General features: G+C 36.4%; 1 protein-coding gene across 2 annotated transcripts in view; it reads left to right on the top strand.

Annotated features, from left to right (window-relative positions):
* Nucleotides 1-13,844, top strand: part of SIRT1 (sirtuin 1) — a 40,738-nt gene that overhangs the window by 17,303 nt on the left and 9,591 nt on the right. Inside the window, exons 5-6 of one of the 2 annotated variants that reach the window (XM_049697178.1) lie at nucleotides 1,058-1,299; nucleotides 2,590-2,742. In XM_049697178.1, the coding sequence (XP_049553135.1) occupies nucleotides 1,058-1,299; nucleotides 2,590-2,742 (395 nt within the window). Of the gene's footprint in view, nucleotides 1-1,057; nucleotides 1,300-2,589; nucleotides 2,743-13,294; nucleotides 13,420-13,844 lie in introns of those variants that run through there. The other variant, XM_033407645.2, reaches the window with a different exon arrangement.

The following is a 13,844-nucleotide window of genomic DNA, read 5'->3' on the forward strand; positions in this document are numbered from 1 at the left end:
CTTTTTCAGTATTCTCTTTTTATGTCAACAAAAAATATATTTCTCTGTCCCCTTGTAGCCTGGTGATGAGGTTCTTAGGTGTTTGATGAGATTTAATATCATCCTGGTTTTAGGGAAAGTCTAGTGCTTTGTACTGTTTTTGTTTTAAAATAATCTCTGTATGTAACTTTTTTATTGCTGGTTTCCTGTACTAGAATATAAGTCCCATGGGGGCAGGGATTTCTGACTGATTTGTAGACTGTTTTGTCAGTGCCTAGAAAAGTGCCTGGCACATAGTTTGTCCTCAGTAAATATTTATTAAGTATTTTGATGAAATGAGAAATATTTTGAAGTAGAGCACAGTATCAGATTTTTATACCAAGTAGTAACATGACCATCTCAAAATGTTCTTTCTCTTAATGTGCTGGGTTTTTTCAAAAATGCCTTGACTGCTTAAACATAGTAATGATTAGTTCATTTTTAGTGTTTATATTTACTGTATTTTTGGTTTTCTCAAGCTAGGAACTGATCTAAGAAATTTCAGGGTAAAGAATTAAAGCTCAGAACATCAGCATTGTATGTATCATTTTGGGAGACTGGTTAAGATTAACTTGAAGATTGTTACTGGAAAAATTTTAAAGATAGTAAAGTATAAGATTTCCTTTTCTTTTTTCTTTATGTCTTTAATGGTAAATAGTGTGGGCTTTTGGGACTGGTAAGATATTTCCTGTGTTGATTTGTAGAACCCTTTTGTACATACTTCTGTCATGTTTATGTTGTATTTTTCTAGATTTTAACCATAGAAATTTAATTCTAGTAGTTAATTAGTTTGACTCTTAAAATACATACTTGGTATTTTATAGCTCTAGGGGCAGGCTCAACTCCTGATCTCTCCCTAATAATCTCTTTGGGATATAGCGTTAGATCTGAAGATGCTGTGATTGAAACACCTTTATAGTGCATATTTTTACTCTGCAAAACAGTGTTAAGCATTGCTAATTTCTTACTTCAAAAAATAAATGAGATTTTCAATTACTTGGAAGTGGATCTGATCTAGTTCTTTTCCCTCTTGATATAGGTCCATATACTTTTGTTCAGCAACATCTCATGATTGGCACAGATCCTCGAACGATTCTTAAAGATTTACTACCAGAAACAATTCCTCCACCTGAATTGGATGATATGACACTGTGGCAGATTGTTATTAATATCCTTTCAGAACCACCAAAAAGGAAAAAAAGAAAAGATATTAATACAATTGAAGATGCTGTGAAATTACTGCAAGAGTGCAAAAAAATAATAGTTCTAACTGGAGCTGGGGTATGTAAGATGTATAAAACACTAGTATGGGAGGTGGTGTATGTTTTTTCTTAAGCCTTGCCCAATTCAGAAACATTTTTCTGGTGTAGAATTTATCCTTATATGATGATGGGCATTTGTGTTTGAAACTGCTAAAAAGTGAGTGCAGGAGCAATTACTAAATTGGTTCAGTTTTTTAAAAACCTCTCGATAACCTTAAAAAAGATTCACGTCTGTTTACTGGCACAGTAGGTAAGTGGAATTAAGGCAAGATTTTTACCTACATTATACCACAACTTCTAAGGAGATGCAGGGAATTCTGCTTGCATTAAAGTGTGTCAGGGTCTGATAGAAATTGGTTATTTGTTTGACCTTCATGGGGAAACCGGGAGCCTAATATGTGTTGGCAAGTAATGCAGTGTTGGAAAGGTAACAGATTCCTGCCTCTCCTCCATTTTAAATTAAGGTGATGTGATTGTGGTGGGTTGAGATTTTTCATTTGTTCCACTTTAGGTCTCAAATAACTAGTTACTTAGGCTATTTCATATTGTGTGTTGAATGCAGAGTATGTTACATGGTAGCGACCAGGACAGCTGTTGGAGAAAAATCAGTCCTGCTTTCTAACCTTTTGGTTAAGGGAGGGTGTTATTTAATCTTAAATGATCATGAAGAATAGTTGCACTTTGCTCCCCGATGTGATTTAGGCAAGTTTGTTTTGCTCTGAGGCTAAAATGGAGTAAATGCTGACAAAATTGTGAAACAAAAGGATAACTTCTGAAGTCCCTATTTGTAATGTCAAGGTTTATTTGTAGAAAAAGCATAGTGTTTAAATCTATTCTTAAAAATTGAAATATTGTACAACATAGTTTTTTAAGGAAAATAAAGAAATTTAGCGTTCTTGAAGTAGTAGCACTCTAACCCAGAAGAAGGATTTCTTTGGAAATAGTTCACTGTGATAGAAATTCTTGCCTGCTTTCTAGTTAAAATAATTTGGAATGGTTTACTTCGTTCTCAATCAAGTTGGTATTGTTTTAATTTGTTGGTTAAATGCTTATAAAGGTTTAAAGTTAGCCTGACTTAAAATTCTTTACCCCATTATGAATGGAATATGTGATGGATTTAATTATACTGGTTTTCTGAGTGTTTTATTTCTATTAGAAGTTAAAGTAGGGCATTATCTCCATTCCCCAAAAGAAGTTTCAAACTAAAAATATTTTTCAGCTCTTCCCTAATTGTGTGATAAGAGGACTAATAATTATTAAGGTAGCAGTAGAAGATTTAATTGTACAAATTATGCCATGCGTATTTCAGGTTTCTGTTTCTTGTGGAATACCTGACTTCAGGTCAAGAGATGGTATTTATGCTCGCCTTGCAGTAGACTTTCCAGACCTTCCAGATCCTCAAGCAATGTTTGACATTGAATATTTCAGAAAAGATCCAAGACCATTCTTCAAGTTTGCAAAGGTACTACAAACTCTTCTAGTTGTTTCTTTGACCTTCTCTCATGAAAAATTGTTTTAAATGGCAGTCTAGTAAATTGACTATTAGTACTGTGGTGGAGTAAAATCATAGAAATAAAGTCATTTTAGTCAGAATTCCCTTCTTCCCAGAAGGGACTGTCATTTGCTTTTCTTCATTTTAGGATTGAGCTTATTTTCAAAGAAGAGGCTATTGCATATTTTTCAAATTTGCACTTCAGTAATGGCCTTTACATTGTCCAGGCTTTTTTAGAGGTTAGTAGATCATATAAAAGTAACATCAGTGTTTTGATTTTGAATATTTTTCATGAATCATAAAGATTATAACATCTGCCTTTGGTATGTTTTTTTTTTTGCGGTACGCGGGCCTCTCACTGTTGTGGCCTCTCCCGTTGCGGAGCACAGGCTCCGGACGCACAGGCTCAGTGGCCATGGCTCACTGGGCCCAGCTGCTCCGCGGCATGTGGGATCTTCCTGGACCGGGGCACGAATCCGTGTCCCGAACCCGTGTCCCCTGCATCGGCAGGTGGACTCTCAACCACTGTGCCACCAGGGAAGCCCTGGTATGTTTTATAGTAGCTAGGTTTTAACACACGAGGATGTGCCTGAGAAATTTGTGATTAGAGGTGGAGAAGAATCTTAGATTGCATTTGAGTCAAGGTTGATCTGTTATGCTCTAGCGTCTTTAGTGCTCCTCTGTTCAGTTCAGAAGCCATTTGCCACGTGGGGCTGTTGAGTGCATAAGTGTTCTGAGATGTTATGTAAGTGTGGAAGACATACCAGATTTTGGAAACCTAGTATAGAAAACATGCAAAATATAAGTTCTATTCTATTATATATATATAAATAATGATTATGTGTGTAAATAATAATACTTTGATATTGGGTTATAAATGAGGAAGATTTCACATTGTTAATGTGGTTACTAGAAAATTTGAATTGTGTATATGATTCATACTACGTTTTTATTTGGCAGCTCTGCTCTGGAGTTTAAAGTTTGATGTTACAGTCTTCCCTTGGTATCTGAGGGGGATTAGTTCCAGGATCCCTCAGATACCAAAATCTGAGGATGCTCAAGTCCCTTATATAAAATGGCATAGTATTTGCATATAATCTGTGCACATCCTCCCTGTATACTTTTTTTTTAATTTAATTTAATTTTTGGCTGCATCTGGTCTTAGTTGCTGGATCTTCGTTGAGGTGTGAGGGGCTTCTCTAATTGAGGAGCGCAGCTCAGTTGCCCTGCGGCATGTGGAATCTTAGTTCCCTGACCAGGGATTGAATGTCCCCTGCATTGGAAGGTGGATTCTTAACCACTGGACCACCAGGGAAGTTCCCTCCCTGTATACTTTAAATCACCTCTAGATTACTTATAATACCTAGTATAGGCATACCTTGTTTTATTTTGCTTCACTTTATTGCCCTTCACATATTCTGTGGGCCTTTTTTGTTTTTACAAATTTGAGGGATTGTGATCAAGTGAGTCTGTAGGCGCCATTTTTCCAACAGCATTTGCTCACTTTGTGTCTCTGTGCCACATTTTGGTCATTCACAGTGTTTCAGACTTTTTCATTATTTGTTACTGTGATCTGGGATCAGTGATCTTCGTTACTGCTGAGGACTTAGATGATGATTAGCATTTTTTAGCAATAAAGTATTTTTAATTAAGGTATGTACTTTTTTTGGAGACATACTGCTATTGCATACTTAATAGATTACCATATAGTATAAAAATAACTTTATATGTACAGGGAAACCAAAAAATTCATTTCACTGACTTTACTGGGATAATTCACTTTATTGCTTTGGTCTGGAACCAAACTCATGATGTCTCAGAGGTATGCTTATATGATGTTAATAGTCGCTGGTGCAGCAAATACAAGTCTTGGCTTTTGGAACTTTCTGGAATTCTTTTTCTCTGAATATTTTCAGTCTACAGTTGGTTGAATCCAAGGATGTGGAACCTGCAAATATGGAGGGATAACTATGCATTATACCATACCCAAGAAATTTTATCTTTTTTATTTAAAAAAAAAAAGATTTATTTATTTATTTGGGTGTGCCGGGTCTGTAGTTGCTGCGCGCGGGATCTTGTAGTTGCGGCACGCGGTATCTTATAGTTGCGGCATGCAGGATCTGGTTTCCTGACCAGGGATCGAACCCAGGTCCCCTGCATTGGGAGCGTGGAGTCTTTAGCCTTTGGACCACCTGGGAAGTCCCAAGAAATTTTACTTTAGATGTCTTTTTTCTATAGTTTAGTTTTATGGAAAGAAACTGTAAAATTGTTGTTGCTAAACTTTAGTATATTTGAAAGGGTGTTTTGTATTAGTGATTATTTTTTAATGAGCATAGAAGTGAAGTGGACCTGAATTTCCATTAAGGGATAACCTCAGCTACTTTCAAATCATGTGGTCTATTTATATACCTATAAGAAGAACTCTGCCAATTCAGAATACATGGTACTAGCTTAGATTGATGGACTGTCTAAAGAAATAATTTTGTTTTGTGCAAGTGTGCTTATAAATGGGAATTAGAGTAAAATGGGGAAATTACATTAGATTTTCTTGGATATGATTTACTTGCTAGAACTGAAAACTAAATTTGAAAATTTTGTAGGCTACTAAGAAATTTGAATCTTTCCAGTAATCAACTTGAAACTTATAAAAAATTTGGAACTTCATGTATCAGCGGTGATGATGGCCATCTATATCTAGCCTTTAGAACAGACAGCTGGTTCACACTAAATTGAACAAATAATGTAGAGTATCTCTTTTCCTTTGTTACAAGAATATGAATTCATGAAGATTCACTGTTTTTAACATACTGGTGCTAGGGGTTCTACTGCATGACTTTGAACACCAATGAAATATCACTTAGTTACTGGTTTCTTGAATTGGACCTAGGACACTGGCTCTAGTTATCAGAAATTAACAATTTTTTTTTTCTGGCCGCGCTGCATGACATGTGGGATCTTAGTTCCCAGACCAGGGATTGAACCTGTTCCTCCTGCAGTCTGCAGTGGGAGTGCGGAGTCCTAACCACTGGACTCCCAGGGAATTCCCCAGAAATTAGCACTTCAAGAAAGGCATCAAGTAACTAGAATTTACTTTGATCTTGCATCTGATTATAAGAGCTTGATTCACTAGTGCATTTATGTAATGCTCACAAGGTTTTTGTTGTAAATTCTTTGTTCTGAGAGGAAACAAAAAACATGCTCAAACTAACTTTTCAGCTTTTTCCCCATCACTTCAGTGTATACTAAATTGCCTGACACTTGGGGAAAATGCGGTAACTGAGAATACAAATAGCAAGGTGAGAAAGATTGTAACCTTAGTTGTCTAAGGCATATAATGGGTATTCAGTTTTAGCTTAAACTGGTTTTGACATGTAAGAATCTATAGAAGCAATTAAGAATTATTCTTACAAAGACAAATTATAAAAATACACATAATAGAAATCTAGACAGTGCTTAAGAGAAAATAAAATATCTGAATTGGAGTAAAAATGGCACAGTGTTAATGTGTTACAGTGTACAGATTTCATAGTACCTAGGAGAAGAAAAAGTTGGAGGGGCAGCATGTTTCGCTTCTCTATGAAAGTTTAAGTTATGGTAGGAGCTAAATAAATAATCTTTATAACTACCACTCATATAGGATTGTTGTACTTCAATTCTTACATTAGGAACTGCCAAAAGGAAAGTACCTAGTTGGTGAAATAGCACTTAAAATAAATAGTAATAGGTAAGAGAGACTGAGTTAATTTGGGTCTAAAAATGAACAGGAAAAAGCTGAAGGACAAATAAGTAAGGACAAAGAATAAAGGATAGTATTTAAAAATGAAGGATGGGGAGAGTATGTAAATATTGTAATATTTTACTGGATTCCAAAAAGAATACATGAGTAAAATAGTCATAACCTAAAGTTTTCTTCCAGTGTCTGTACTAAGGAGAAAGTTAATTGAAAGATGGTTACTTTGCTAGTTATGAGAGAAAATGAATTTTTTTAAATTGAAGTGTAGTTGATTTACAAGGTTGTGTTAGTTTCAGGTATACAGCACAGTGATTCAGTTACACATATATATGTATCCATTCTTTGAATTCTTCCCCTTATAGTTTATTATAAAATATTGAGTATAGTTTCCTGTGCTATACAGTAGGTCCTCATTGGTTATCTATTTTATATATAGGAGTGTGTATATGTTAATCCCAAACTCCTGATTTATCCCCCCTCCCCTTTCCCCTTTGGTAACCATAAGTTTTTTTCTATGTCTGTGGGTCTATTTCTGTTTTGTAAATAAGTTCATTTGTATCTCTTTTTTTTAAATATAAGTGATATATTTGTCATTGTCTGGCTTACTTCACTTAGTATGATAATCTCTAGGTCCATCTATGTTGCCGCAAATGGCATTATTTCATTCTTTTTTATGGCTGAGTAATATTCCACTGTACATATTTACCACATCTTTATCCAGTCATCTGTTGATGGACATTTAGATTGCTTCCATGTTTTGGCTGTTGTAAGTAGTGCTGCAATGAACATTGGGGTTGCATGTGTCTTTTTGAAGTATAGGTTTCTCTGGATAAATGCCCAGTAGTGGGATTGCAGGATCATATGGTAGCTCTATTTTTAGTTTTTTAAGGAACCTCCATACTGTTCTCCATAGTGGCTGTACCAATTTACATTCCCACCAATAGTGTAGGAGGGTTCCTTTTGAGAGAAAATAAATTTAATAGAAAGCCATGAAAACAGGAAATATTGTGAATTTAGGCATTTTGGAAGGAAAGTTTCTACAGATGTATCAAGCCATTGATTGTATATAACTGAGAAGAAGCAGATTTCATCTAGACTGGAAACTCAAAAGTAACGGAGAGGTGTGTGAAAGAGGTAACTGGTTCATTAGAGCAGTTTCTCAACCTGTTGACTCTGGGATGGATAATTCTTTGCTGCGAGTAGCGGTTCTGTGCACTGTAGGATATTTAGCAGCAACCAATGGCCTCCTCCCTTTAAATGCCATTAGCCCCCCACCCCAGTCTTGACAATCAAAAATGTGTCAAGATGTTGCCAAATGTCTCCTGCAAAATTGCTCCCTGTTTGAGCACCAGCATGTTAAGTGCGCCTAGCTTTAGTACCACTTTGAATTCTTCTACACAAGAACAATTAAGGCCAACATTAAAGCTATATATATTCTTGTTCTGAACTGTTGTCCTCTTGCATAATAAGGGTTTAAATTGATAATGAGGTTGTGGTCATGGTCCTGAGGAGTCTAAATTCACTGGTGCTGATAAAAATGAGTGGTTTAAGAGTCAGTGAAGGTGAAACTGAGGTTGTATGAAATAACTTTTTTTTTTTAAAGGACTGTGTTCAGAGAGTGTAGTTGCTCGCCCATATTGAATACAGTGAATGTTCTTTCCCTTAAAGTGATAAAATTCAAGAAAAAGTAGAGGGAGAAATATGAACTTCCAAAAACATATATTTATTCAGTAAATTGTCACTTTATTGATAATGTGCAGATATACCAGATTATGTAGTTATAAAGCTAAGAAATCTCAAAACCAGCTCATTACTTAAAAATCAAAAAAAGCACACACCCCCACCCCCAAAAAAGGCCACAGTCCCATTCACTTGAAGACAGTATGTTAATACTGACTTGTGTAGGTGGATTACATATAAGTGTAGAGTATTATATTTGGGTGCATATTATAAAGATGGGGTCTTTTACCTACTGCTTTGGATTTGTAGTATTTCTGTTTAATAAACTTTCAGATGCTTGAATACTTGATAACGGTCATAGTGTTCATCAAGTGGTCTACTGTAACTAATCCTGCAAGTGTTCCTTTTGGATGTTTCCTGCTTTCTGTTATTAAAAAGGTATTGCTCTGATTGTCCTTTCTGGTATGTTTATAATGTTCTTAGGATAAATTTCTGAAAGCAAAACTGCTAAGGGTCCTGATTTGTTTTACCTTATTGCTGCCTGGAAAGCAGGCAGCAATATATACTCCCATCAGAAGTATAATATATACTCCCATCAGAAGTGTAGAAGTGTACGAGAAAACTGATTTAGCATGCCCAAGCCCTCTCCCCCACAAAAAAAGCCTCCCGTGATACGTTATTAGTATTAAAGTATTTTTTAGAAAGTGTGTGTGTGTGTCTGTGTGTGTGTTGGTGTGTATGTTGTGTATATGGTTTTTAAAAGGAATTCAAACAGTACACAACAAACGATAGTTGGCCTCTCCCTTCAGTCTTCCCTACCTCTAATCTCTTTCTCAAAGGTTACCATGGTAAAATGTTTCATTGGGTTTCCTTCTAGGAAAAAAAAAAAAAAATGAGTAAACCTGTTTGTGTGTGTGTAGGGGGGAGAGGTATTGTAAGTTTCTAATAATACTTTAAAAATGATTACCAACAGAATCACATACCCTTTTCTCTACAGTGCTTTTTTCCCATTTAATATCCGCGGAAGTAGTTTCATGGCGGCACTTAGATATACCTCATTTTAAAGAAAAGGCTGCATAGTACTGTTTGATAGTTGTACCCCAATATATATAATCAGTCTCCTGTTAGTGGATATCTAGAGTTGTTTTTAAGGCAGTTAAAACTATCAGTGTAATAAATAAAAAATTAGCATGTTCTCATTAGTATTCAGTTTTTGTTTACTAGTGTAGATGACTGCTTCTTACTACTTGCCATGTGTATATCTTTGAGTTGCCTGTCTGTTCTTAGCTTTTTTTTTTTTTCTTTTCCACTGAGATGCTTTTCTTTCTCATACTGATTTGTGAGAACATGCGTTTTTTTGGCCGCAACCTGCAGCTTGTGGATCTTAGTTCCCTGACCAGGGATTGATCCCAGGGCATGGCAGTGAAAGCACCAAGTCCTTAACCACAGGACTGCCAGGGAATTCCCGAGAACATGTGTGGGTTTTTTTGGTTTTTGTCTTTTTATTTATTTGGTTGCGCCTGGTCTTAGTTGCCGCAGGTGGGCTCCTCAGTTGTGGCTCACCAGCTCCTTAGTTGTGGCATGTGAACTCTTAGCTGCAGCATGCATGTGGGATCTAGTTCCCTGACCAGGGATCAAACTAGGGCCCCCTGCATTGGGAGCACGGAGTCTTAACCACCAGCCAGCCACCAGGGAAGTCCCCAAGAAAATGTATTCTTGAAGAGTGTTTTTACATTAGAGGGTGATTGGAATTCCAGGCTCCACTAATCCCATGAAGGATGTGCAATGTGAAATATACTTACTAGATTCGTTTTAATGGACTGATTTGCAGTACCTAATAGAAATGGTATTTAGCCTAAAAGAAAAATAGGAAACATGAGGTTGAGGGATCAGAAATTGCATAGTGGTTAAGAGCTGCACTTTGGCATCAAAACTGGGTTTGAATGATAGTTCTGCTACTTGCTAGCTCTTGTGACTTTTGGCGTTACTTCTGTGATTTGGTTTTTTCATCTGCAAGATGGGGGATACATGTCTACAGGAGGGTCAGCAGACCTTTTCCTGTAAAGGGCCAGGTAGCAAATGTAACCTGCTTTGTGGACCACATGGGAACTCTGTCATACTGTGTTCTTTTCCTTTACAGTCCTTGAAAATGTAAAAACCCAGTCCTCAGCCCAGTCTACAGCATTATTATAAAGTGCTCCTGTTATGCCTGTTACTTATATTAAGTAGTAATGAATGCTTGACTAATTGAAATTCTCTTGTGTTAGATTAGTACAGGGGCCGGCAAATTACAGCCTCAGTCCAAATGTGGCCCACTGCCTTTTTTTTGTACAGCTTTGAACTAAAATTTTTAAATGGATGGGGAAAAAAATCAAAAGAATAATACTTCACATCATATGAACATTATATGAAATTCTAATATCAGTGATTGTAAATAAAGTTCCACTGGAACACAGCTATGCTCATTCATTGGCCTATTGCCTGTGGCTGCAGATATACTACAATAGAAGACTTGAGTGGCTGCCACATAGACCGTAAGGACAGAGACTGAATGGCCCACAAAGTCTTAAATACTTGCCAACTGGGGTCCCAGTGTGGAAAAAGTTTGCTGAAGCTTGAGTTCCTTGGGGAAGTCACATGTTTAACAGGAAAAAAAGTAGTTAAATTTGTCAGGTAACTTAACTTTAATTTGCAAGTATTGAATAGGTAAGATTTTTAGTAGTCTATGGTTTAGTGGAATGAATGAAACAAGACCAGGGATTATGAGGATTTTCCTTACCAGGATCAATTAGTTTCACTTATTTTTTGACAGCATGGAGAATGTAAATTCTAGTTTCTTAACAGCTCTACCTACTTACTACCTAGCAAATAGTGGCATCTCAAACTTTGATGAGTCCTTTTAGTTTTGAGGGGCTGCAGTTAACACACCTGCTTTTGACTGGAATCTCATTCATATTGCTAGAAATTTTAAGAAGCAAGCAAGCAAGCAGAGAGCATCTCTGGAGAAAAACCATTATTTCTACATGAAAGCTTACTGGGGCAGATAGTTCTAAGCTTTAGTTTTGGTCACATTGGTTGCCTATGGCCAATTACTGGATTGTTCGCATGTTTCTGGACACTGCTGTGAAAGCAGCCTGTCATTTTAATAGTATTTGAGCCTTTGGTCCCAGCTGTGCTTCCACTCTATTCTAAATGGATCCCTGTGGCAATAATAATGGTCCAGCCCACATGATTGGTTCCTTAATGGGCCTTAAGGAGGTTCAGATTTGGGATGGCCTGTCTTGCTTAGAACTAAAGTGTCACAGTTTCAACTTGAAGAATTAATCTATATTTTATCTGAAAGTTGTATCTCCAGTCAATTAGTTTTTAGCAAACTTTCCTTGTTAAGTAAGAGCCTGATTTAGGAGTAATTCTATTAAAAAACAGTCATTTCAGAGTAAATTTTTTCCCATTATTTCAGATTATATCCCTTAGTTGGAACACAGTATTAAATCTAATGATTCAGACATGGTCCACTACATATTTGAAAGAAAAGAGACAAAGTTAAGTTTCAAATCATCATAAAATGTAGGCTTATAAGATGAAACAAACCCTTCATAAATTATTCCCAACTACAGGAATTGATTGGTAAATTTAAGGACTAAATTTCCCTGAACTGATACATGAAGGGAAACTAGAGTGTAGAGCTGAATCTAGTGTCCCACAGGTTTTTGTTCTTCTTACCCTCTTTTTTTTTTTTTTTTTGCTGTACGCGGGCCTCTCACTGTTTTGGCCTCTCCCGCTGCGGAGCACAGGCTCCAGACGCGCAGGCTCAGCGGCCATGGCTCACGGGCCCAGCCGCTCCGCGGCACGTGGGATCCTCCCGGACCGAGGCACGAACCCGTGTCCCCTGCATCGGCAGGCGGACTCAACCACTGCGCCACCAGGGAAGCCCACCCTCCCCTTTTGAAAAGGGTGGGGATAAGGCACACAAAAGTTCATTCCGGGAGGATGGAGTCCTGGTACTCTGCCCAGCCTTGTTCTGGAGGTAGTCAGCCATTTGTTCTTGCGCTGCTTTTGGCATGCTATTAGCACTTTCCTTACTACTTTAGATCCTATTTTATCTGTTGCCTAGAATATTATAATATTTGTTAAAATACTCTTTAACAGCTGTTTCCAGAGGGGAGGTTTGCAAGGTGCTGGTGTTTAATCCTCTAAATGTATTAGAACAGAGCAACCTGGGAAGAAAACAGTGATTAATAGAGAGCACAACCTAATGGTCCAAAACGTAATGTGGCTTTCAGTTTTCTATAAACATTAGCTTTAATAAACTCTTCACTTGTTACTTCTTTCTATATGCATTCTCTTTCTTAAATTGCAAAGTTCATGAACTTTATGATAAAAATTTGAGAGGCAAAATTTTTGGGTTTTATATAACATTTTCAGCAGCATATGGACATGGATGTGATAGTCTTATATAATGAGATTTGCATATTATTTTTACTTAAAAGGTATCCCAGTAGTTTTTTCTAAACTTGAAATATTAAGTAGTTTAGAAGTAGTCATCTAGAATCTTAACTGTCAGACTTTTTTGTATAATGTCAGAAGTGAAGTCCCCTATCCCCCCATCCCCATTTTATAGATTGTTTGTATCCTTCCTGACTTGATGTTTAAATTAATGTATCTGTATACTTTGCATATACTTCCCATTTTTGCTTAATAACAAAACAAAAACAAAGCTATACACGGTGGTGACTAGCTTGATTTTTTTTCACATATGTCATGGGCCATCTTCCAGGTCAGTGTATCGAGACCTCCTTCATTGATTTTAATGGCTGCATACTCCACTATTACTGATGTACCCTATTTCTCTGACCAGTCCTCTGTTGATGGACATACGGTTGTATCTTGTTTTTTTGCTAGCATTGTAATAGGTTAGAGGCTGTAATGAATGGTAAGGAAGTAGGCAGAACTGCTACTTCAAAGAAAAAAGAGAAGAAACTTCCTTTGCCATAGTCACTTACTAAATGAAGTTTAATGAAAACACTGTCAAAAGTTGAGAGGACCAAAATTGATACTTTTTCTCTGATCTTTTTGCCATGTGTATATCTGAATTCTTTGTTTTTAAAGAAGAAACAGCATTGAAGCATTATTTGGGGGGAAAAACACACACACAAAATCCAGCAACTCAGCATTCATGAGCAACTCTATACTATACCAGTATGTGCCTGTGCAGTGGAAGGAAAACAATTTTGGTAAGGAATTAAAACTTCAGCTTTAAACTTCCAACAGGTTGATATTTATAATAAATGATGAATCAAGAAATTTTTTAATATTATGTTGACAGTGCCTTTTTTAGTTTTAAAAAAGAAGTCACCATATCTTTGATATCTTTAATTTCAATTTAAACTTTTTCCCTTTTTCCTTACAAAAAAAAAATCATTTGCAGCCAACAAAAATTAGATATATATTAAGGTATGTATTTCTTCTGACTTTTATTAAAATATCAATTAGCATTTATAAGAGATGTTTGTGGGTCGACTTTATCCTTTTCAAGAGGCCATGTTCACTAATTGCTGAGTTTTACACATATGACAGCAACAATCCTTTCATAAGTGTGTGTGGCATCCATCTAGATGCTTTGAGATGCTCATGTATTGTTTTTTAATTATCATTGGTA

This window comes from Orcinus orca, chromosome 14 (assembly GCF_937001465.1).
Source record: "Orcinus orca chromosome 14, mOrcOrc1.1, whole genome shotgun sequence".
In the NCBI taxonomy this organism is placed as follows: Eukaryota; Metazoa; Chordata; class Mammalia; order Artiodactyla; family Delphinidae; genus Orcinus; species Orcinus orca.